Source organism: Canis lupus, chromosome 2, assembly GCF_003254725.2.
Source record: "Canis lupus dingo isolate Sandy chromosome 2, ASM325472v2, whole genome shotgun sequence".
Lineage (NCBI taxonomy): Eukaryota > Metazoa > Chordata > Mammalia > Carnivora > Canidae > Canis > Canis lupus.
Window position 1 is genome coordinate 57,616,639 of NC_064244.1, and position 24,643 is coordinate 57,641,281.

Here is a 24,643-nt window from a genome sequence, read left to right on the forward strand (position 1 = left end):
TTGCTCCTTTCCTGAGTGCTCACTGCAGGCGGGGTGGGAGGAGGGTCTCAGATGCCTTGTGGGGGAAGGATCTGAACATCCAGCGGCAGGTAAAGGGCTCAGTCTGATATTTTCCATCAGATATTGGCCATCAGGTCTTGTCACTCTCCTGGTAGAAACCCACCAGGCCTCAGAATAAAATGTTGGCCTCTCCCCTCCATTATTGAGTAGGCTGAATAATAGCCACCCAGAGATATCAGACCCTCTGCCCTGGAATCTGCACACTTTATTGTATAAAGAAAAAAGGGTCTTGGGACGCCCGGGGGGCTCAGCGGTTGAGCACCTGCCTTCAGCCCAGGGCGTGACCCCGGGGTCCTGGATGGAGTCCCGCATCGGTCTCTGCGGGAGCCTGCTTCTCCCTCTGTCTGTGTCTCTCATGAAGAAATAAGTAAAATCTTGAAAGAAAGAAAGAAAGAAAGAAAGAAAGAAAGAAAGAAAGAAAGAAAGAAAGAAAGAAAGAAAGAAAGAAAGAAAGAAGAAAGAAAAAGAAAAGAAAGAAAGAAAAGAAAAGAAAGGAAAGAAAAGAAAAGAAAAGAAAAAAAGAAAAGAAAAGAGAGAAGGGACTTTGCAGATTAAGGTTCTTGTTTTTTTTTGTTTGTTTGTTTGTTTTTGTTTTTTAAGGTTTTTATTTATCCAGAACTCCAGGACCACACCCTGGGCCGAAGGCAGGTGCTAAACCGCTGGGCCACCCAGGGATTCCCCCTAAATTAAGGTTCTTGATGTGGGAGGTTATCCTGGATTACTAGGGTTGGATCGTAATCCAAGCACAGGTGTTTTTACAAGGAGGGCTAAGAGAGGTTTGATCTGTACAGAGAGAAAGAGGCAATGTGATCCTTGGGGCAGAGATTGGGGAGATGAGGCCACCACCAGGGACTGGAAGAGCAAGGAACAGATTCTCCTCCGGAGCCTTCACAGGAAGACACGTACTGCTGACACCTTGATTTTGGTTCATGGAAACTGATTTCATTTTTTTGACATCTAGAACTATATGGGAATACATTTTTTGTTTTGTTTTGTTTTTTAGCCACCATGGTCAAGCGGCAGCCACAGAAAACTAATAGGGTCATCTAAATAGTCCTATGGGGGAATGCCTGGGTGGCTCAGTCTGTTGGGTGTCTGCCTCTGGCTGGGGTCATGATCCTGGGGTTCCTGGATCTAGCAGATCCAATGCACATGGGGCTTCCTGCCCAGCAAGGAGTCTGTTTATCCCTCTGCCCCTCACCTCACTTGTGCTCTCTCTATCATGCATTCTCTCTCTCTCTCAAATAAATAATTTTCTTTTTAGAAAACAATTTTAAAAATAATATTAATAAATATCCCTATGGGACATGGTTCCTGACTACCTGTGAATCTCATATTGCCTCAGTCCCACCAAGGGTCTTCTTTCTGTCCTTCAAACTGTCTAGCTTCCTCCAGCCCCAGGGCCTTTGCACTTACTAAGTTCCTCCCAAGGCAGACCTGCATAAATGTCATCTAGAGGTCTTCTGACCAGTTGATCTAAGAATTGCCTCCTGGACATCTCTGTTACATCGCTCCTTTTATTTTAGCCATAGCATTTGTCACTGAGGTTGTTTTTTTTTCTTCCCAGTCTAACATTTGTCACTCACCGTAGAAAGTAGGATCTGAGGAGCCTTGCCTGGCTTGTACCTGCTGTGTCCTCAAGGCCTGGGATAGGGCCTGGCGTTTAATAGGGGTTCTGCAAACCCTGGCGGATGAACATAATCCGTGCAAGCCTCTATCTAGGGCCTGAAGGGTGTGTGTTTGTGCGCGTGTGTTTCAGGGTGCAGGTGGATGAGCAACGAAACGCTAACCCCAACGTCATTTCCCACCTGTGAGTGCTCCCCGTGCCCTCGTCCCCGTGTGCCAGCAACTTCTATGAGGTGAGATCCTCCCTTATCCCTGTATTACAGCGAGGAAGCTGAGCTCAGCGATCTTCTCAGGTGCGCTCAGTGGGTTCAGAAGTGAAAGCACGTCAGCTGAGCCCCCGGCCCGGGTGCCTGCGCCGGTCTCCGGGCCGCTCCGCAGTCGCTGCACTGGGCCGCGGACCTCGCTCTCAGAGAGGCGCCCCGGGGACACCCAGGGGAGGGCCCGGGCGTGGGGGTGACCGGCTGGCAGGACGCGGGGCCACGGTGAGGAGCCTCCAGGAGGCGGCCGCGCAGGCTGCCGGCCAGAGCCAGCTCGGCGACCGCGGCCCCGGGGCTCGAGGGGGGCCGGGCCAGCGGCGGGGGCGGGGCGGGCGGGGCGGGGCGGGCTCGGCCGCACCTGGCTGCAGGCGCTCCCCGCCCCGACGCCGCGCGTAGCTCGCCGAGCCCCGGGAGGAGAGGAGCGGCGGCCGGCACCCGGCGCGGAGCCGCCATGGCCGAGTTCCCGTCGAAAGTGAGCACGCGGACCAGCAGCCCCGCGCAGGGTGCCGGCGCCTCGGTCTCCGCGCTGCGCCCGGACCTGGGCTTCGTGCGCTCCAGCCTCGGGGCGCTCATGCTGCTGCAGCTGGTGAGCGCGCGGGCCGGCGGGGGGCCGGGGGCCGGGGGCACCGGGAGGGCCGGGGGGGGACACCGGGAAGGCCGGGGGGGGGGCCGGGAGGGCCGGGGGCCGCCGGGGGCACCGGGGCTGCCTCCTTCGCTCCCGGCACACCCTCACCGTAGGCTCCGCCGCGCGGTCCCCGGGGCGCCTCCCGGACGCCCGCCCTCGACACAGCCCGGGGCCCTCTCACCTGGCGACGTCCGCGATGCCGCGTTCAGGTGCCCACGCTCCTCGCGCGTCTTCCCCCGGGCGGAGGCGGGAGGCCGGCCGAGGGGCGCCGCGGACGCACGGTCACTGCGCGCAATGCGCGGTCTCCGGCTGCTGCCCCCCCTGCGCCAGGACGGTGCCCGCAGCCCTCCAGGGCACCCAGCCTGAGCGGGGCAAAGTCCGCCCCGGGCGGCTCCGCGTGCCCAGGCCCCAGGACCGTCCTCGCCCACCCGCAGGGCGCATCGGTTGCGGCGCGCACACGTCGGCGCGGCCCCGGGGGCTCCTGCGCAGGAACCGGGCTTTCCCGGCTTCCACCGGCTGCTCCGCCGGGCTCCCGCCGGTTTGGCCGGTCCCGCGGGCCGAGATACGGCGCCCAGCGCAGGCGGGAGGGGCTTGTGGGAGTCAGAGGCAAGGCCCCGAAGCCCCCGGACCCTGTGCGGACCCCACAGCCCTCCCCCCACAGGCGGCTTGGGCCTGGCGGTGTTCGCTCTCTTCCCGTAGGGCCTCCGGTGGAGTCAGGAGGCCGGGCCGCCCGCGCGAGGCTTCCCCAGTAGCCGAGGGTCCAGGGACTAAGTGGGAACTGGAGGTGGGCCAGGGTCCGTTTCCTCATGGGGCATCTCCGCCGCCCCGCGCCCGCCCGACCCTGGCTTGGTCGGAGACCCCCACCCCCGCGAGCGCCGGTCTCCCCGGGCTCAGTGCCGGGCCGCTCCCTCTCCGGATCGCAGAGATCGCGCCCGGGGGCCCCTTTCTCACCCCGGCCTCAGGCTCTCTCCCAGGGCTTTGTTTAAGATGTAGATTCGGGATCCCCACCCCTGGAAAAAATGTGGACTTGGAATTTGAATCTCAGGAAGGGGCAGCGCAGGAGTCTACATTTGTAATCTTCTGCCAGAGGTGTTTGGCAGATTCTCCGGGGTGGGGAAGAGGTCCGGCGGGGGCCGGATTTAAATCTGCGGGTAGGTTGGCCCTGTGGGGAGCGCGGCTGCTGTGCTGGGCCCCAGGACCGTGGGTAAGGCACCTGCAGAGCGGGAAGGGAGCCTCAGGCCCTGGGCTGAAAGGCCTGGGGAGAGGCGGATGGTTTGGGAGTCCAGGGAGTTTCCTGGAGGAGAGGAAGCTTTTGACTTCAGGGAACCCTGTGACAGAAAAAGGGCAAGGGTGTTCAGGGGCGGGGTGGGGGGTTGCTGTGTGAGCCAGGCCTTGGCGATGGGCGAGTGAAAAGGAAGTTGAGGGGATCAGGTTGGCAAAGCTGAAGTTGAAGCCGTTATTTGTGAGGTGGTCAGAAGCCGAGGGCCTGGAGTGCCGCGGGGAGAGAGGGGGGCCTGTTCTCTTGGCATCCTGGGGCTTTTGCAACAGCAGAAAGATCTCTGCCGGGCTCTGTGGAGGACGGTGGGGTGGAGGCCAACGCTTAGCTCTGGGTCAACCCGAGCCCCTGCTTCTTTTGCATTTGAACAGTGCGCAATGGAGTTGAGAGTAAGAGGGCCCTGCTGGGTCCCGCCCAGAATTAGGCAGATCCTTATAGGGGAGGCTGCTGTTTCTGATTTGGGGGTCCCTATGGACCCAGCAGCCCAGTCCTGAGCATCTGGATTCCATTGCACAGATATCAACCCTGAGGTCTACATAGGGTGTAGGACTTGCCACAAGGCCTTGGGGGAAGCTTGGCCCTTAGATCTCTAAACTCCCAGGGCCTGGGTGTGAGTGGGGTGGCCTTCCTTTGCCCCCCCCGCCCCCTGCAGTGGTTATGGGGTTGAGGGTGAGGAGATGAGAGTCTCCCATCAGAGTTCTGAAAGCCTGTGCCTTTTAGTGCCTTAACCTTCCTACTTGTGGGAGAAGCTGCTTCCGGAGCTGTTTCTCTGGCAGTGGACAGTTCCAATGGACACTTCCTGGTTCCATAGGGGGCTTTACCCCAACAGGCACCCCCATCTCCTGGGAAGCCATAAAGCACCCACCAGTCAGGTGCGAAGTAGGCTCCTTGCCCTCTTTGGCAAGGGCTTTAGATTCTTATTCTCCCCATTTTACAGGTGAGGAAACAGGTCAGTTCTTTGCTGAGAATCACACTGTGTGATAGAGCTGGGATCTAAGCCCTGGGTGGTCTGATTTTTCTGGCCCATGTTCTTTCTTTTTTTTTTTTTTTTTAAGATTTTGTTTATTTATTCATGAGAGACACAGAGAGAGACATAGAAGGAAAAGCAGACTCCCCACAGGGAGCGCGATGTGGGACTTGATCCCTGGACCCAGGATTACACGCCCTGAGCCAAAGGCAGATGCTCAACTGCTGAGCCACCCAGGCATCCCCTGGCCCATGCTCTTAATTACCACAGTCAACTGTGCTCCCACAGGGCACAGGGTATGATGCTTTTAAGAGAGTGGTGGAGTGGTGGTCCCCACCAGGCCCAGTACCTACTCTCCAGGAGCTCTTGGTCTGAGCGAGGTACCCAGAGGATGAGCTTTCTTCTGCACAGGGATCAGGGAAGCCTGCATGGAGGAGGCAGTAAATAGGAAAATGAAAGCTAATTCTCTTTTGTTGCCCAGAGGATTTGGTGAAGTGTTCCAGATGTGGTGGGAGGAGGGAGGTGGGCTGGGCTTTATGCCCCATCTTCTTGGGAAGGAGATGTGTTCTTTGGTATTAAATGTGTCCTGAAGAACCAATTTCAGTGTTCAGTGATTTATCACTCCCTGCCTACCTCCATCTGGTTCCAGAAAGAACATTACATGGAAGGTGATATTTAGCTACATACAACAGAAGTTAAATATTTTTAAGATTTCATTATTTGAGAGAGAGAGAGAGCACAGAGGGGCAGAGGGAGAAGCAGATTCCCCCAGTGAACAGGGGACCCAATGTAGGCTCGGTCTCCAGACCCAGAGATCATGACCCGAGCTGAAGGCAAATTTTTAACTGACTGAGCCACCTAGGCACCCCTGTCATAATATATTTCTAAAAGTTTGTGGTATGTGTGTAGGAGGGGGAAGGATTGACTTAAAGAGATCATTGTACTGGGAATCTATAGCAAGTTTAAGGCTGTTTCCTAGCAGCGTAGGCAAAAAGGGAAACATGATGAATTTATGCAGCTAGTATCTAAAAAGCAAGCTAGCAAATTTGATCTAGAGACAACTCTTTTGGTCCTAAAAAATCTGGAGGCTTTAATGCTGCAAATCTTTGTGTGGTGGGGGGGTGGAAGGAATCTTGTGGAAGGTGTGGTTAACTGGTGCTTATGGCCCTGGGGAAAAAGATTATTTTACCTGGGTTTACTGGTGAGAAGGGAGGGAGGAACTTGTATGAGGTCCCACCTGGTAGTGAGGCCATCAGAATTTACACTTAGATCCAAAGCCTGGCTCTAGCTGTGCCTCCTCTTTTGTTTTTGTTTTTTTGGTGGAAGTTGGGGGTTCCTAGGGTGCTTTCGAGGGGCCGCTGAGGGAGGCTTCTTGACAGAAGTGGGCTCTGAAGGGTTTACTTACAAGGGAAGGGAGTAGTGAGAAGAAGGTTCTGAATACCTGAACCTCAAAACAGATTGTGTAAAAGCTCTGCGGTCAGAAGGCATCCCTGAGGCCTCAGGCATAGCAGCCCATATAATTGGTCCTTCGTGCAACAGGCGTGTCAATGTTTGGCTCCTTCTATCCTTTTTGCCACACCTCCTGGGGTTGGGGGTGGCCACACAATTCCCACTTTGCAGGTGAATGGGCAGATACTGGAAGCTTCACCTGCCACTAGATCACAGTGATCCATGGGGTGACGCAGAGAGTATTGGTGGGAGCACTGGTCTGAAAGCTGAGAGCCTTGGGTTCCAATCCTGGATGCCCCTTCCTGGCAGTGACTTTGGGTACCTTCCCTAGTATTTGGAGTCTCCGTTCCCTTGTCGGTTAAATAGTGATAAAGGGATAGTGAGGAATGGAAGGTGGTGCTGTAAGGGGCTTAGTGCAGCATGTGTTGGAATGCAGGGCAGTTAGGATTCACAGAGCCATAGTACCCTAGGGTTTCTTATGCTTGCTCCCAGAGATCCCTCGAGCTTGCATGCTTCTCTAGACAAGGAACTCAGTCTCTCTCAAGGCTGCTGCACCATCCCTGTGAATTTAGGAGGATTAGAAAGCTCTCCCTTGTGGTGATCCTGGCTTTGTCCCCAGCAAACACTTAGGTCCTTCTTGGGGGTCAGGACAAGGCCTGCAAATCACCTCTGACCTCCAGAAAGGGGCTGCCCAGATGAGGTTGTTGGAGTCCCAGAGGTGTGAGCAGAGGTCAGCCCCATTGGAAGCGTGGTGTTGGGGCCTCCCACGGCTTTCCTCAGCACTAAGATGTGTGGGTTCAGTCTCGGGTGCAGCATTCCAGGCCCTGCAGGCTCACCCTCCACCTCCTTTGCTGAGGGGTGGGGTGGGGTGGGGGGAAACCAATGCTTTGTATTGTTAGCTCCACCTACACACCCTGCTGGTTGTGGCCAGGAGAGAGTTGAGTGTTTGGAATAAACATGTGAACACATTCTCCTTAAAAAAATGAAAACCTTTTACAGATAAGGCCAAAGTTATTCTTGGATCACTTGCCCCTCTCTCCAAGGGGACCACTGTTGGGAGTTGCCAGTTCTTTTTCCTGTGCATTGTTTAAAAAAAAAAAAAAAAGTGGATGGTTTTATTTTCCTTTGTTCAGCACATTGCTTTTTCTTAACACCCAAGGCACCTGAGACCTCTTCTGTTATACAGAGGTGTGTCCCTCCCTGTTAACTGTTTCAGGGCATGCCCTCCTATCACTGTCGTCTCCCCAGGTCCGGTAGCCCTTTCTCTATGGATGTGCACATTTTTAAAAAATTTGTATGCTTTGAGAAAAATTAAACAGACACCCAGCAAAACATTCAAATGATATATGGGGTAATCAATGCAAGTATAGTCTCTCCCCTCCCCGACCGTCCCCGAGGTAGGCACCTGTAGGAAGGCAGCATTCCAGGCTGAGTCTAAGCGTTTTTCTGCGAGTAACCCCTATCCTCACTTAGAAACCACAGATGGAACAGCCTGTGCCTGGCACCCCTCCCCTCCCCCTGCCAAGCTTTCCCCCCTTAACAGTACACCTGGGGATGTTCTACATCAGCACACACTGTGCTGCGTGTTTCTTTCTTTTTCTAATCTTTTATGTTCTTAATTTCTTTAATAGGTAATATATTTACTACGGTTCAGAATAAAACAAGCTGGGAGGAAGCAGGGTGAAAAATCTCTGTCCCTTCCTGTTGCTCCACCCAGCCCACTCTGGTTTCCCACGTACCATTCCATACTGGCTTCTCTCCACTTCATCTGAGGGATGCGGTCCCTCCATCCAGATCCTTCTGCACCTTCTCCTTTTTCACTTAGAAATATGTCTTGGTAGGCTTTCTGTCTCCGTACTTGGGCATAGAGCACGATTGCTTCTGTCTTCGGGCTTCGCAGGGGTCCATCGTGGGGCCACCCTGTGACTCGTGGCCTGTCCCTCTGTGGACAGACACTGGGGTTGGTTCCCACTCCTGCTGTTGCGCACCCTGTTGCCGTGAACGATCCTACCCAAGCCACTGAGCGCATCTGTACTGTACATTTCCAGAGGTGGGACTGCTGGCTCAGGGTATGTGTGTTTGTGATTTTGATAGAGGTCGCCAGACGCCCTCTGTATGGGTCACTGGCATGGTGAACTAAGCACCTGCTCCCTACCCCTCTGATAGCGCGGGGTGGTAGCATTTCTTTTGTGAGTGAGGTTGGCCTTTGAAAACATGTTTAAAAGCTGTTTGTATCTTATTGTCTGTATTCTTTCTCCATTCTATGGAGTTGTAAGTCTGTCTTATCAATTGCTGGGACCTCCAGATGATTTGCAAGTATTTTTTTCCTCATGTTGTTTTTGACTTTGTTCACGGTAGTTTTTTATGCCATGCAGACTTCTTGTTTTGTTTTCTTTTTTTAGTTTTCCATCAGCATTTTATTTGTTTATTTATTAAAGATTTTATTTGAAAGAGAGTGAGAGAGAGCACCAGCAGAGGGAGGGGCAGAGGGAGAGGGAAAAGCAGGCTCCCTGCTCAGCAGGGATGTGGGCTGGATCCCAGGACCTTGGGATCCTGACCTGAGCCAAAGGCAGATACTGAAGCCTACTGAGCCACTCAGGTGTCCTAGTTTTTAATTAAAGTATAGTTGACACACGCTGTTTTGTTTTGTTTTAAGGATTTTCTTTTTTTTTTTTTTTTTTAAGATTTTATTTATTTATTCATGAGAGACACAGAGAGAGGCAGAGACACAGGCAGAGGGAGAAGCAGGCTTCTCAGGGGGAGCTCGATGTGGGACTTGACCCCAGGACCCTGGGATCATGCCCTGAGCTGAAGGCAGCCGCTCAACCACTGAGCCACCCAGGTGTCCCTGACACATACTGTTACAGTAAATTATGATATATTTGTACCATTGTACAATGGTACAGTGTACATTGAAGGTCCTCGCTATGGGGCTCTGAGGGCTGCTGGACTGCTCAGCTGCTCCGGTAGGGGTGCAGAAATCTCTTCCCTCTCTAGGACTTAAAAATCTCAGATCCTAGACTCAAGACTGAGGAATAACAAGTAATGTTGACAGGTCACATTTGGAAAGCATAGCAGGTGAGTCATATCGGCATATCATGCAGTTTATAAAAAAGATGGTCTTACCCTCAGAAGACAGGAAGGCAGCTCCCTATGTAATGAGGGACAGTCTCCAGGCTGTATGGTTAAGTGAAAAAAGCCAGGTACAAAACTGTGTGTAGAATACAATCCTTTGTATGGGAGAAATACAGAGAGACCATGTACAGACAGAGCTATCTAAAGAGTGTGTGTGTGCGTGCATGCACACACAGTCTCTGGAGAGAGGCTAAGAAACCACTCTTGGCTGCGCCGGGGGAAGAAATTGAGTATCAGGGGAGGAGGGAGACATGATGAAAGCACCATTTTGTTACCTACCATGTCATACAGATAACATATTTCAAAAATAAATGAAATGACTTATTTAAAAATCTTTCAAGTACTTGAAAATACAGAGTAAAAATATAGTACAGGTAGTTTGTGGATATGGCAAAAAGCATGAAGAAAGGCCCCTCTGGCCCCGATTGGGGAAGACACTTGTCCGTGAACACACAGCAGCAAGCGGTAACCGTGAAGTCAGTGCCACTGGCCGGGTGACCTTGGGTGGATTTCTTAATCAGGTGTAAATGGAAAGAGGCTACAGAGCTGTCCACGTATGGTGGATGGTTGCTGTTCCTGTATGTGCGGCAGGGTCAGGTGTTGGTCCCTGCATGGCAGCTGGTGAGTTGTCGGTGATGGAATTCAGTGAGGGTTGGGCCCTGATTTCCTGCTCATAGACAGTCTAGGGGAGCCCCAGGGGTGCTGCCCCGGTTCCCACGGCCAATGGGATCCTGCCTGGTGGGCAGGGAGGGGTGAGCTCTTTTCCTTAACAGCCCAGTGAGCTCGGCCCTGGATATCAACAGGCCCTTCACTGTTAGTCTGGTTGGCCTGTCATGTTTGCCCAAGGGGGAGAGGCCAGGGTGGTACCCCAAGGTCTCACAGGGAGCTTAGGGCAGAAAGGTAAGTGCTAAAGGTTAGGCAGGGCTCAGCATATGAGCTGCTAGGCAACCGACCTGGGCCTGTACTAGGGCTATTCCAGCTCTAATTTGGGGGTGGGGAGTCCGACATTGGATGATTTGCCACCCCATATGAGGTTGGCCAAATGGGGTCACCTGTCCTTCCTTAAAGTTAAGATGGGGCAGGGCTTGCTCATGGTCACCCATAACAGTAGTGCCAGAATCAGATCTCAAGCCAGCATCTAGGGAAGCATGCTTCCTTGAGCAAAGAAGACATTCACGTGAGGCTCTCCCCACCACCCCTATTCTCTAGCAGGTGGAGGCCAGGCCTCACGGGTTTGATGACGGTCCGTGTGCTCCCAACAGCCAGCTCTCTCCGGAAGACCAGTGGCTGGACTGGGACCTGCTTGTGGTGCCAGCCCCTCTGCCCAGGTCCTAGGGGGAGTGTCCCCACCTGTAATGTGGAGACCCCTCTTCCTCTGGGCGGCTCCACCAGCTGGGACACAGCGCAGGGAATGGGAACTAGCCGGGGATATGCAGAAGGCAGTCTGAGCTTCACGTTGGGAAGATTTTTCTAAGACTCTAAGGGAGACCACAAAGTAACCAGGTAGCAGTAGGCTCCTGGACATGCAGGACGCACACAGGCGCTGGAGGTCCTCGCTATGGGGCTCTGGGGGCTGCTGGGCTGCTCAGCTGCTCGGGTAGGGGTGCAGAAATCTCTTCCCTCTCTAGGAGTTAAAAATCTCAGATCCTAGACTCAAGACTGAGGAATGACAAGTAATGTTGACAGGTCACATTTGGAAAGCATAGCAGGTGAACCAGGCCCTGAGCTGGCATTTCCATCTTCACCTTCCTCCCTGTAGCAGCCCAGGCTGGGAGCTGCGTGTGCGTGTGCATGTGCATATGAGTGTGTGACTGTGAGGACTTGGCTGCAGGCTTCCTGCTTCACTCCCAGGGTCTGTAACGGTGCCTGGCACCCAGCAGGCCCTCAGGAGACTTTGTTCAATAACCAAATGACTCTCCCAGCCTCCTTCTCTGTGAAAGGGAAGCTGAGAGGAGTTAAACCTGTGCCAGACCTGGTGGAGCCGGGAGGCAGCCCCCAGGACTCCCCAAGTGTCCTGACTCCACAGGGCAGGAATTCCAGGGAGCCTCCCCGCCCCCCGCCCCCCTGCAGCCTGCCGCCTCTGCACAGGGAGGGGGTGGTTAGTGTGTGGATTTGTTGTGACCAGTCCAGGCGCCTGGACCCTCTGGGTCCCCTGCGCCTTTGTCTCCTGTGACACAATGGGTGTCTTTTTGTCCCCATAAAGTCCCTTTCACTGTAGGGAGAAGGCCTGAGGCGGGGGTGGAGGCTGGGCCTGGCCAGGCCAAGTTCAGAGTGTCCTCAGCTGCCCAGATGTGTCCCTGTGAGGGGGAACCCCAGAGGGTTTGTGTTGCCCTGGGCCTCCAGTTTCCTGGATGGTGCAGTGGGGAGAAGGGAGTTTTGGGGCTCTTGGGTGGATCCCATCCTCACATTGTCTCCAAAACCCTTGGCTTCATTGCCCAACATTTAAAAAGCTGAAGATTTCACATACGAATTTGGATTTCTAGTGTCTCTTGAAAAATTAGAAGTCCTGGCTGCCCCAGGCTGCATTACCCTGATGCCAGCAGACTACTCTCAGCTCTGCAGTCCCTGTCTGGGCCACCTTGACCACTTCTTTCCTTCCCTTTCCTTCTCTTTCCTTCCCTTTCCTTCTCTTTCCTTCCCTTCCCTTCCCTTCCCTTCCCTTCCCTTCCCTTCCCTTCCCTTCCCTTCCCTTCCCTTCCCTTCCCTTCCCTTCCCTTTCCTTCCTTCCTTCTTTCAGGATTTTATTTATTTATTCATGAGAGACACAGAGAGAGGCAGAGACACAGGCAGAGGGAGAAGCAGGCTCCATGCAGGGAGCCCGACGTGGGACTTGATCCCAGGACCCCAGGATTGCACCCTGGGTCTAAGGCAGGCGCTAAAACTGCTGAGCCACCCAGGCATCCCTCACTTTTTCTTTCTCTCTTCCTTTCTCTCTTCCTTTCTTTTATTCTTTCTCTCTCTCTTTTTTAAAAAAGATTTTATTTATTCATGAGAGACACAGAAAAAGAGGCAGAGACATAGGCAGAGGGAGAAGCAGGCTGCCCACAGGGAACCCAGTGCAGAACTTGATCCCAGTACCCCAGGATCACAACCTGAGCTTAAAGGCAGGTGCTCAACCATTGAGACCCCCAAGTCACTTCCTTCCTTTCTTTTCTTTTTTTCCTTCCTTCCTTCCTTCCTTCCTTCCTTCCTTCCTTCCTTCCTTCCTTCCTTCCTTCCTTCCTTCCTTCCTTCCCTCCCTCCCTCCCTCCCTCCCTCCCTCTTTTCCTTCCCTTTCCCTTTCCCTTTTCCTCCTCCCTCCCTCCCTCCCTCCCTCCCTCCCTCCCTCCCTTCCTTCCTTCCTTCCTTCCTTCCTTCCTTCCTTCCTTCCTTCCAGATTTTATTTACTTGAAGGAGAGAGAGAGAACACAAGCAGAGGGAAGGAGCAGAGGGAGAGGGAGAAGCCGGTTCCCCACTGAGCAGGGAGCCCGATGCAGGGCTCAGTCCCAGGATCCCTGGATCATGACCTGAGCCAAAGGCAGACACTTAGCCCACTGAGCCACCCAGGCGCCCCCTTGGCCATTTCTGTGACCCGCCTTGGCTGAGTTTGAGTCCTGTGTCAGGACCCCAGCTCTTTGAGGCCCCTCTGGGAGATACATCCTCCATCCCCCACCACCGCCCAGCAGAGCGCAAGAGCCTTCCTAGCCACTCCTGACCACTACAGCTGCTCAGTTTTTCCTTCATTTTACCTGCAATGACACAGCTGTGAGGTGACCAGTATGGGTGTGCCCGCCCAACTGTCTCACATGTCAGATAAAGAAACAGACCAGAAAGGTTGGCTGACTCTCCCAAGGTCACACAGCAAATCCACAAGGGTGTGACCCAGCCCAGGAAGTGGAGAAGATCCGGAGAGTCAGCGTGACCATCTTTGGGCAGAAGACTTAGCTTGGTGCTGGGGCTGGTGGGATCCCTGCCGCACCAGGGGGAGAGGGCTTGGGCCCCCCCGGGGGAGGTGTACATTGAGAAATGTCAGGCCCAAGGAGAACACTAAGTGGAACCTCCTTGCTCCCATTGTACCGAGGGAAACCTGAAGCCTGAGGATGAAGTGTTCTGGCCAAGGCCCTTTGGCCTCTGAGGAACAGAGGACAGGCACCTCCAGTGCTCCAGCGCTGGGCTGCCCTGCTGGGGCCTCCCCCTCAGATAAGCCCCGCTGCCTTGTGGCTGCCTTATCTCAAAGACAGGTGGGGCCCACTGTGGTGTGGGCCGGATGTGTCAGGCAGCGTGCCTGGTGCTAAGGTTTAGATACATTCTTTATCTCAGCGAGGCCTGGCACCCCTACCTCCATAAGCTGGGCAGAGGTTTGGTTTGGAAAACCCACATTCCAGCCTCTCGGCTTGATAATTAATTACAGTAGAACGTGTATTGAGTGGTAGGCCCATGTTGGGCATTGAGCAAATTCCCTCAAATTTCTTTCTTTTTTTTTTAAGATTTTATTTATTTATTCATGAGAGACACCGGGAGAGAGGCAGAGACACAGGCAGAGGGAGAAGCAGGCTCCATGCGGATCCAGATGCAGGACTTGAACTTGATCCCGGGACCCCGGGATCATGACCTGAGCCGAAGGCAGCTACCCAGGAGTCTTCTCTTCTTTCTTTTTGCTTTTTTTTCTTTCCTTTCCTTTCCTTTCCTTTCCTTTCCTTTTTCTTTTTTCTTTTCTTTTCTTTTCTTTTTCCTTCCTTCCTTCCTTCCTTCCTTCCTTCCTTCCTTCCTTCCTTCCTTCCTTCCTTTCTCTCTCTCTCTCTCTTTCTTTTCTTTCTTTTCTTTCTTTCTTTCTTTCTTTCTTTCTTTCTTTCTTTCTTTCTTTCTTTCTTTCTTTCTTTCTTTCTTTCTTTCCCTCTCTCTCTCTCTCTTTCTCTCTTTCCTTGACAGAGAGAGCGTGCACACAAGCAAGGGGGAACAGAAGGCAGAAGGAAAGGGAGAAGCAGACTCCCTGCCGAGCAAGGAGCCTGATGATGTGGGGCTCCATCCCAGGACCCTGGGAACATGACCCCTAGGCAGCTGCTTAATGGACTGAGCTGCTCAGGTGTCCCTATATTACTTTCTTTAATCTCAGAACACCCCCATGAGATAGGCACATTTTGAAGACAAGGGTACTAAAGCACAGAGAAGTTCAGCAGCTTGCCTAGGTCACACAGCTAGTAAGTTGGCAGGGCCAGAGCTTGAACCCAGGGAGTTAATAAGCCAACCTTCCACCAAAACTGATGACAATATCACAGTTAAGTCAGATCACGACCTCCCATCTGTTGTCAAAGAATAGCTAAGTAAGACGTATTAGTTTCCTGGGGCAGCCATCACAAAATACCATAAACTGGGTGGCTTCAGACAATATTGTTTCACAGTTGTGGTGGCTCTGAAGGAGACTCTTTTCCATATCTCTCTCCCAGTTCTGGTCGTTGCCAGCAATCCTTGCTGTTCCTGCTGCTCATAGGTCACCTTCCCAGTGAGATCTTTCTTGGCCTCTTATCTAAAATTGCAAATGACCTCACTGCTCTGTCCCTTCTCAGCTGGATTTTTCACAATGCACTTCTCCGTGGCTCACTTGTATTCACCGATGTATTGGGCTTTTATCTGGGTCCCTTCAGTAGAGTGGGAGCTCTGGGAGAGCAGGGCTTTTTGTCGGTTTGGCTCCCACAGCAGTAGGTGCCCAGTACGTTCTTACTCAATGAATGATCCCGGAGAGGTGCATCAGAGCTGCAAGGTGACTGTTCTGGTCAGAGGGCCCTGGGTCTGACCCTGGAGACAGGTGGCCTCTGCTCCCTGCCCTCAATTACCCACGGCTGTCCCTGTCCCTCTGAAAAGTGGGGTTTACTCTTCTACAGTGGACCACACACAGGTCCTCTGGGCTCATCTTCGGGCTAGTATGGCTGCACTGCAGGAGGGAGAGGAGGCTGCCCAGCCTAAAAGAGGGGTCAGCACATGTGGGGCTGCCCTGTCCTGAACGGGGTCTCCCTGGAGCCCTGGGCTGGGATTCTGTTCAGATTCTCGGGCCTGGGGGAGAGTGAACGGGGAAAACCGGTCTATCTGGTTCAGATGGAAGAATGGACCTTTCCTGGTTTGAGGCCAGAAACCGAGGCTCCCAGGGCATGGGGCCAGGTTGACCAAGCCAGGAGGAACCCCAGAAATTCCTGCTGCTTATCCAGCGGCTTCATCTCTCAGGCTGCGCCTGCTGATCTAGAAACCAGGGCTGGGCTGGTGGGCAGGGCAGAGCCGGGACACAGCTGGCCTGTCTTCATCTTGCACACGACACTAGGCAACACTCAGTAGCCTGGGTTCCAGAGAAGGACAGATGTGGGTTCAAGTCCTGCCCTGCCCTTTACCCACAGGTGACCGTGGGCAACCACAGACACATTTCCCTCTGAGCTTCTGTTTGGAAAATGGGGAAAATAAATAGTACCAACCCATGACAGGGTCCTGGGGAAACTGTGAACCGGAAGGGGAAGTGGCTTACCTGAGGCCTGGCACAGAGCTGGAGGGCGTCCGCTGTCACTGCAGCCAAATCTGGGAGTAATCAAACCGATAATTGATGGATGTACATTAGGGTGAATCTGAAGTGGTCTTTCCTTGATTTACCAGTCAGAGCATTTTCTAACTTCCTTTCCAGTGGTTGGAACAGCATGTTGCATGGAGTCCTGTAAGGGCCCTGCTTTATTTATTTTTTAATATTTATTTATTTATTCATGAAAGACACAGAGAGAGAGGCAGAGACATAGGCAGAGGGAGAAGCAGGCTCCATGCAGGGAGCCTGACGCAGGACTCGATCCCAGGACCCTGGGACCACGACCTGAGCCAAAGGCAGATGCTAAACCCCTGAGTCACCCAGGAGTCCAAGGGCCCTGCTTTAAGTAGAAAGATGATTGTCCCTGACATGTCCAGTTCTCACCTGGGAGCATCCTGCAACATGCTGCGTTAGCAAGGTTGGTTCTCCTTCCGAGCAGTGACCTCACCTGGCTCTGGGGGCTCTTGGTCCCCCTGATAGGTCCATTTCTGGCAGGGTGTCTTGAGGATGGATGGTAAAACTTGGCACTGTGCTGAGACACCCCAGGTCTGGGTCCTCACTGGCAGTGGCTCTCCCCCCAGCTTGTGCCCCTGCAGGCAAAGCCCGGCTGCCTGTCCCACCTCCTTCACTTGTAAAATGAGCTGCACAGGCCACTGCCAGCCTGTCTCTGGTGGGTGGCATCCCTGCAGGCTCACCCTGCTGGGTGGGGAGGAGCAGGTGCAGATCTCTGGAAAGCAGGAGTGGATGCCTTTCTTATTCCCCTGCCCTCTTCCACCATGGGCTGAGACCTGGATGGAGGGGGTAAGGCCATAGCACATGGACCCATTCACACCTGTTTCCTGTGCAGGGCATGTTTCTGACCTCCACTTCAGGGATAAGGAAACTGAGGCTCGTTAGCTCTGGGCACATATGTATTGAACATATGTACTACGTGCTAGTGACCAAACCCAAACTTGGATTCCTCAGGGGACCCGTGTTCTGGTGGGGAGACTGGAGTGGCCCTAGGGGCACTGCACAGAGAGGGAGAGGTGCTGGCCCAGGGTCCCACAGCATGGGCAGGACTGAAGCCCAGCGATTAGCTCCCAGGCCTGGGGCTCCACCTCTCACTTCACGGTGGGAAGAAAGCCAACCACACCCCTCTGAGGCCTCTTGTGCAGGAGGGGGAGGAAGAGGAGAAAGAAAGCCTGTCCCTAGGGATTTCTGGACTCCCACTCAGCTAACTAAGGTCATTCCTGCCCTAAGCCTGCACATATAGGGGGATGGGTATGGAAACATCCCTTTGATCCTTGGCAGGGGTGCTTGGGTGGGAGTGCCCAGCAGGTGCCCAGTGCTGGCTTTGCTCTAGGGCGAGCACAGCCCTTCAGGGTCTGGGGCAGGAGCTTTTGGTCAGGAGACTTTTTGTCTCCAGAACCAGCCGCCAGAGGTGGATCTTGCTCCTGAGCCGTTTCTCTGTGATCTATCTGATGCCGATGCTGGCTCATTCTCTGGCCGTGGCAGGGTTACTGTGAGCCTTGCAGGCACATGCCTAGATGTCATCCACGGAAGAAGAGGCACAGTTCTTTTTGTGCATCTTTGTCAGCAAAGGAGCCTTCCTCCAAAGCCCCATGGTAGACCCTCTATGCCTCAGCAGCCAGACCTGAATCATGCCTAGCTCCAGAGACGCCCTTGTCGAGAAGGGAGGAGGCCCCAGCCTAGGGGGATCTTGGGCAGCCAGGAAGGGGTTGAACGCTGTGGTGGAGGCTAGGATGGCTCCATGGGAGGTTGCTTGCGGGTCTCTCCCGAGTTCCCTGGGCCCTGCCTCAGCCATGCATTGCTCGGTCCCACCCTGTCTGTGCCGAATTCCCCGTGGCCCAGAGGGCTGGGGCGGGCAGTGTATACAGCTGGGAGAAGTAAAGGCAAACACTTCTCTTGTACCCATTTACATAAGTGAACTCAGGGGTCCTTGATGTGGCTCTGTGAGGTAGGTACGGTCATTATATACTCTTAGAGATTGGGGCACCAAGGCACAGAGAGGTTGTGAGCTTGCCCAAGGTCACACAGCTGGGAAGGGGAGCAGGATTTGACCCTGGGTAGTTGGCTCCAGAGTCTGTGCTATTAGCTGCTTTGCACACTGCAAGGATGCCACGTGGGAACTGTGTGAGACTCAGTTTCTACTTGTAAGGTGGGGATGGGAACAGAGGGGCAATTGGAAGAGTCCGAGAAGGTTGGAAAGGGCTTGGTAGGATGGAAGTCACCCAAGGGCCCTGGGCAGGAGGAGGACACAAGCTGTTTGTTTCCCCACCTCTGGAGCTCGGACTGTGTCCATCTGTCAAGGGTGTGCTGGTGACTTTATCTTCTTTCAGCAACTTTTACTGAGCTGCTGGCAGGGCCCTGATCCTGTCCTGTCCTGGCTGCCAGGATGCAGTCATGGGTAAGATAGTCATCGTCCTGTGCTCAAGGAACTCAAAAGTCAGAGGAAGGAAACAGTCCAGGTCCTGGGTGGTGGGTGCCTGGGGGGCCATGTGGACACAAAAGAAGGTTCCAGAACTCAGACTGGAGGATGAGGAGGGGAAGGTGTCCCACAGCGTGTAATATTTCAGCTGAGCCCTAAAAGGAAGAGTTACCAGATAAGGGCTTGGTATACAGTGGTAAGCAGTAGGAGCTACATGAGAAGTGTGTCCTGCAGAGGGAGCCCCCTGGCCTCCAGCCAGTGTGCCGGGAGCTCTGGAGGACTCTGGCCCTGTCTCGTCCACCAGGTGCTGGGGCTGCTGGTGTGGGCCCTGATTGCGGACACCCCATACCACCTGTATCCGGCCTACGGCTGGGTCATGTTCGTTGCTGTCTTCCTCTGGCTGGTGACAATCGTCTTTTTCATCCTCTACCTGTTTCAGCTGCACATGAAATTGTACATGGTGCCCTGGCCGCTGGTGGTGAGTCTGGGCGGGGTGCGGGGCGGGTGTGTCCAGGCTGATTCCTCTGCCTCTGGGAGCAGCTGTCACAGTGTGACCTTCCAGACACGAGAAGTGGCGGGTGGGTTTGGCCCTCAGCCAGCCTGCAGAGCCACGTGGGGGAGGGAAGACACGGACATGGGCTTGGCTTTCTCCAGGGAAGAATGTAGAAGTGAGGGGCTCTTGGAGAGCCCACTGCATTTGGAGTCTTGAAAGTGTTTTTCTTTTGGGGGTCGGGGAGGCGGTTGGGATTTGAACCTGTGTCGCAGGGGGGTCTGGTGGACTCTGGCCGCTCTGGGCCTGGAGGCTGGGCCGAGCTATCAGGAGTTCCCAGGACGAGGCCGCTACAGCCCGGGAGAGGGGCCTCCCGGGTCGGTCGAGAGCCACCTCCCTGGGACACAGGGCTGAGCGCGTCCATAGGAAGTAGGCCGGCCAGACGCAGAAAGCCGCTGCGCTTTTTCCCTGACCCGGAAAACCCCTGCAGCTGGGGTCTGAGGCTTTCAGTGAGCCAGGCCAGAGAGAAGCACATGATTGTGAAGACGAGAGAGGCTGGGACTAGGAGGCATTGTTTGGAATTCAATGACTGTTTAAACTGAGGAAACGTGAGTCATCCTTAAGACAGAACGGGTTTGTTAGGTCTTGACATCACTGGCAGGAGCCAGGCAGTGTTTGTGGTGGGCGCTGGGCTTGGAGGGAAGACTGGGATGAGGAGGGGGTGGCTGGACTCCCTGGCTGGGGTCCAGCCCCTGCCCCGTGTCCTGGGAGCCTCGAAGGAAGAAATCGCCCGAGATGGTGAGGCTTCGGTGTCTCCTGAACACAGATTTGGGGCTCTGGCCGCAGTGTTGTTGGAAGGAGACGCCTCTCCTGGGCCAGGATAGCAGGGCAATGTCTCTTACACTCCTGGGCCTGTTAGCAGGGGCAGGGGAGGCTTGCCTGCATCTAGAGACGACTGGGTTGGGATGGCCAGATTGGCACTTTCTGGAATGGGAGCTACCAGCCCCCTGCAGTAGGACCTGAACAAGGTTGAGTGAGTGAAGTAGGCCAAGGAGGGGTTCTGGAGAACCTGTACCCATCTGTCCATAGGGAACCACCTCTAGCCAGCTCCTACTGTTGTTTGTGGGAGTACAGGCCCCTTGGTGCCAAATCTTGATATATTAAGATCGAAAGTTTTATATGAAATCTTCAGGTTTTCATAGGAAATCTCATTTTGGAATGTTGGTAATTCTTTTTTTTTTTTTTTTTTTTTAAGATTTTATTTATTTGTTTGAGAGAGATAGGGCATGAGTGGTAGGGGTGGGGGAGAAAGCAGGCTCTCTGCTGAGCAAGGAGCCTGACAAAGGGGCTCGATCCCTGGACCCCAGGATCATGACTTAAGCTGAAGGCAGACACCAACCGACTGAGGCACCCAGGCGCCCCTAGAGTGTTGGTAATTAAAAAAAAAAAAAATCAACTCTGTAGGTTAAATCAAACATGCTTGAGGACCACCAGTTTGTAGTTTCTCTGTTAAGACTGTTTACTGGCAGGACGCCTGGGTCCTGGGTCCAGCAGTTGGGCGACTGCTTTTGCCTTAGGTAGTGATCCTGGAACCCCGGGATCAAGTCCCACATTGGGCTCCCTGCATGGAACCTGCTTCTCCCTCTGCCTGTGTCTCTGCCTCTCTCTCTGTGTTTCTCATGAATAAATAAATAAAATCTTTAAAAAAAAAAAAAAAAAAGACTGTGTACTGGCTCCAGGGGCCAAGCTTTGGGGAAATGGGACTCGGGCCTGAGTGTCAGCCGACGGTCCTTTCTGCCAGTGTGGCCTAGAATCCCGCTGGGTCCTGACCCTGGCATTTGACTAGTGGCCTTTATCCTTGGATGTGGCCAAAAGGCAGACACAGATTTCTCCCCCTGAGGGCAGAGGGGGATGGGAAGCCTTCCCAGGGCGAGGCTCAGGACTAAGGCCTGCAGTGCCAAGAGGGAGGGCCAAGTTTGCCCTGAGCCAGCCCTGGAGCTCTTTAGCTGGTGCTCTCAGAGATGGCCTTGGTTTGGTCTCCTGCCATTGAGAATGGGGTTTTGCCTCTTGGGATGGTTGCAGCCCCTGACCAGATCCTTCAGGCCTTCCCATCATTTCCCCTCCACTCTCAGCCTTAGGTGTGTTTACACTCCCTGCTCAGATGGCCTCTGGGTTGGCCCCAAGTAGTGTAGTGGGTAAGACCCATGTACCCGTCCCCATCCTGGAACCTCAGCCCGTTCTGGATACTAAGGGGGTGTGCTGGAGGGGGGAACCAAGAGGTTCCACACTTACTGGAAGAGTCTGCTGTCTTGAGCCTGTTCTCCCCTTCCCCCTGCCCCCCAGTTAATGATATTTAACGTGGGCGCCACTGTTCTCTACATCACGGCCTTCATCACCTGCTCTGCCGCCGTTGAGCTGACATCCCTGAAGGGCACCCGGCCGTATAACCAGCGTGCGGCTGCCTCTGTGAGTATGGTTCCCCAGGGCGCCCCTGGCAGTTATGGGGGGGGACGGGTCAAACCAGGTCTGTGCCCCTGGACTTCCACCGCTCCCTGGTCTGAGGCCATCACCTGCCACCTCTGAGTCATCTCCTCAGGGGAGCTCAGGGACGCTTTGTCTTCCATGAGTAACAGTGAACCTGGAGGAACCAGAACACTTGGGAAATACTTGTGATGGGAAATGGAAGTTTGGGGTTCACTGTTGCACTTTGCTGGCAGCCAGGTGCTCCATTATGGATTTACAGCCCTCGCCCCGTTGGAGAATCTGTTAACAACTGCCTACCCTTTTTGAAAAGGACACATGCAAAACCTTTTGGTTTAAACCATTTGGGGCATTAAAAATAAATAAGTAAATAAATAAATAAACCATTTGGGGGATTTACAGGTTCTCTCAGGAAGCCCAAACATGAACTCCACAGCTAGTAGCCAGCAACATGCCAGTGACCCCGTCCACACCCGTCACACCTCAGTCCTCGGGGCCCTGCACAGCCATTTCCTCCTGGACCCCTTGACTCCTGTGAGGAGGACAGGGTCTGCCGGTCCCTCTGGACAGACAAGGAAACTGAGGCTCAGAGAAGTGACCACTCCAAGGCGCAGTCCCCAGGGTAGGGCAGGAGTGAGACCATGACTTGGGTTTGTTTTCTTAGCTTCGGAATGGGACTGCAGGGGCTAGTGTAGGGCACCTATGAATGAATTCCAGAAAATTCCTTGGGTACCTTTTGAACATTGCCTTTTTAAGATTTTATTATTTGAGACAGAGCATGAGCGGGGGGGGGGGGGGGGGGGAAGAGGGTGGGCAGAGGAAGAAGCAGACTCCCCGATGAGCCGGGAGCCTGATGTGAAGCTCGATCCCAGGACCCCAGGATCACGACCTGAGCTGAAAGCAGATGCTCAACTGCTCAGCCACCCAGGCATCCCAGGGATTTAGCTTCAAAAAGACAACATTCAAAAAAAATAAAAATAAAAACAAACAAAACAAGACAACATTCAGGGCTCAGTGGTTGAGCGTCTGCCTTTGGCCCAGGGCATGACCCCGGGGTCCTGGGATCGAGTCCCATGTCGGTCTCCCTTCAGGGAGCCTGCTTCTCCCTCTGCCTGTGTCTCTGCCTCTCTCTCTCTCTCACGGTGTCTCTCATGAATAAATACAGAAAATATTTAGAAAAAAATGAAATCCCTGACATGTGTACCCCTCGGCCACTCTTAGCACATCGTCCAGTTGCCCATATGCAGTCTGGCGTACCTTGCCTGCGTGGTTAGTAATGGTTTCCCCCGGGACCCCAGCAGCACCCCCAAACACTTGCCGAATGAGTGTGTGGCTCAGTTGGAGCTGGTCGGCTGCCAGAGCACCTTGTTCTGGTTAGCTGAGGGGTGCTATGCCACGTTTTACCGCCTGTGCCAGACTGAGGCTGCCATGTTCGTTATCACGGTCTCCCCCTGCCCCCCAGCACCACGCTGCTCACCGACTCAGCTTTGGTGTCTTCTTCCTTTCAGTTCTTTTCGTGTTTAGTGATGATTGCCTACGGAGTGAGCGCTTTCTTCAGCTTCCAGGCCTGGCGGGGAGTGGGCAGCAACGCGGCCACCAGTCAGATGGCCGGTGGCTACGCCTAGAACACTGTGCCATGGCCCACCGTGGGGCCGAAGGCTGCAGCCGGGTCATGGTGTGGGGCGACCTGCAAGTCTGAGGCCTGAGCCCTCTGTGGAGACAGCATGGAAGGGACTGCCCTGGCTCCATCCGCTCTGCTCGTCAGACTCGGGCTCACCTGGCACTCCTAAGGAATCGGGATCCTTCCTCTGGTTTGCCCCAAGTCAGATGGCACAGGGGCTGGAAAGAGGCCGGTGGCTGAGACTGCCTGCCCACCCCCTGTATTTAGTGGAAGGCGACCGGGGATACGGGGCTCTCTGTGTCTCTGCTTTGTCCGTAAAAGACTTCAGTGTCCAAGGCTGGGGCCCAGACTTCTCACCAACACTAAATACACTAACAAGGACTCCAGGCCTGCAGCCCCTGACCCTCTGTAGAGTAAGCCTAACAAGCCACATGTATTTATCTTAGTCTTTGTTCCAGGACTGCAGAGCAAGTTTTTGAAACCGGTCTGATAACTTAAAACACTATTTTTTTCTTAAGTAGGCTCCCTGCCCAGTATGGAGCCCACTGTGGGGCTTGAGCTCACAACCCTGAAATTGAGACCTGAGCTGAGATCGAGTTGGCCACCAACCACCTGAGCCACCCAGGCACCACCCCCCTTACAACACAGTTGACTTGACCCTCATCCAGGCCAGTGGGCTGTTTCAAGGGAGACATTTATGGAAAGAGGGTCATGATTTCTGACAACATGGTCTTCCTTTCCTGCATTTCAAATGTACTCATTATTTAAAGCAATTGGTTCCAAGCAACTTCTGTGAAAAACCCGACCAGGCTTCCCTCCCTCACCCAAGCACTTGTTTATAATATTCCCTTTGGGGAAAGCTAATAATGCCGATGGCTTCCCTGACACTGTTGATGAGGCTCCGGGGACATGAAGGAGGGAGGGAATCAAGCAAGGCCTTGCCTGGTAAGTTGTCCTGTGCTTAGTGGTGACTTTGTTCTTTGGGGCTTTTTGTTTGTTTGTTTTTTTACAAAAATAAAGACAGAAGAACTCATTTGGAAAAGGTGTTGGGTAATCCTGGTTGTTGCTTATAAATTCTGGGAAGTGTCAGGTGTCGTCGTACCAGCAGTTCCAGATGCCTGGAGGGGGCCAGTCTGGTTCTGGGGTCTCTGAGCTGAGGCGGCCCAACCCACTTCCTGCCAGGTGTCCTGACAGATTTAGCAGCACCTTTTACTCTCACCAGGGTCTCAGTTGAACACTAAGCCACTAGTCACTCTAGCTTTAGGCTTGTTAAGTCCTCTTACTGGACTCAAGATTGTCCTCCCATCAGCTCCCTTGAAGGTCTTGGTTAGTTCAGAGAACATATGTAATTAAAGCGCGTGGCCATACTTGATTCGGAGAGCCAGCACAGTCAGCAGAGAGGGGAAATCTCCTGACTGAGCCCATGCTTTTGCTGCCACAGAGTAACACGCTTTGAATAACCAGCTGGAGGCATCACTGAGCACCCCCCTTGGTCCTTTTTTGACAACTTGGGACATATAAATAAGGTGGTCTCCCCTTAGCCACGTACTCGCTTTCTGCGGTTTCAGTTACTCGCCGCCAGCAGTAGTCTGGAAGCAGATGATCCTCCTGAGAAGGCAAATAGCAATGTCCTGCTGTGCCCCAGTGCCTGCGCCCTTCACCTTCCTGCACCTTCCCTCCCCTGGGCACT

The 24,643-nt window shown here is 53.8% G+C and overlaps 1 protein-coding gene and 1 long non-coding RNA gene across 2 annotated transcripts in view; one reads left to right on the plus strand and one right to left on the minus strand.

Annotated features, from left to right (window-relative positions):
* Positions 1 to 2,883, minus strand: part of LOC118354033 (uncharacterized) — a 15,968-nt gene extending 13,085 nt beyond the window's left edge. The window contains exon 1 of the long non-coding RNA XR_004813916.2: positions 2,750 to 2,883. This is a non-coding gene — a long non-coding RNA (uncharacterized LOC118354033). The remainder of the gene's footprint in view (positions 1 to 2,749) is intronic.
* Positions 2,329 to 23,995, plus strand: LOC118354032 (plasmolipin). Its single transcript, XM_035713619.2, has 4 exons — positions 2,329 to 2,529; positions 18,666 to 18,839; positions 21,195 to 21,317; positions 22,841 to 23,995. The coding sequence occupies exons 1-4, from the start codon at positions 2,395 to 2,397 to the stop codon at positions 22,955 to 22,957; spliced, it is 549 nt and encodes a 182-aa protein (XP_035569512.1). The 5' UTR covers positions 2,329 to 2,394; the 3' UTR covers positions 22,958 to 23,995.
* Positions 23,996 to 24,643: the final 648 nt, after the last annotated feature.

What these genes read in the sequence shown, in the direction of transcription:
- LOC118354032 (XM_035713619.2), top strand. Translation starts at nt 2,395, where the DNA reads ATGGCCGAGTTCCCGTCGAAAGTGAGCACGCGGACCAGCAGCCCCGCG. An exon ending in TGGTGCCCTGGCCGCTGGTG is followed by an intron (nt 18,840 to 21,194) that starts GTGAGTCTGGGC and finishes CCTGCCCCCCAG; the next exon opens with TTAATGATATTTAACGTGGG. An exon ending in ACCAGCGTGCGGCTGCCTCT is followed by an intron (nt 21,318 to 22,840) that starts GTGAGTATGGTT and finishes TCTTCCTTTCAG; the next exon opens with TTCTTTTCGTGTTTAGTGAT.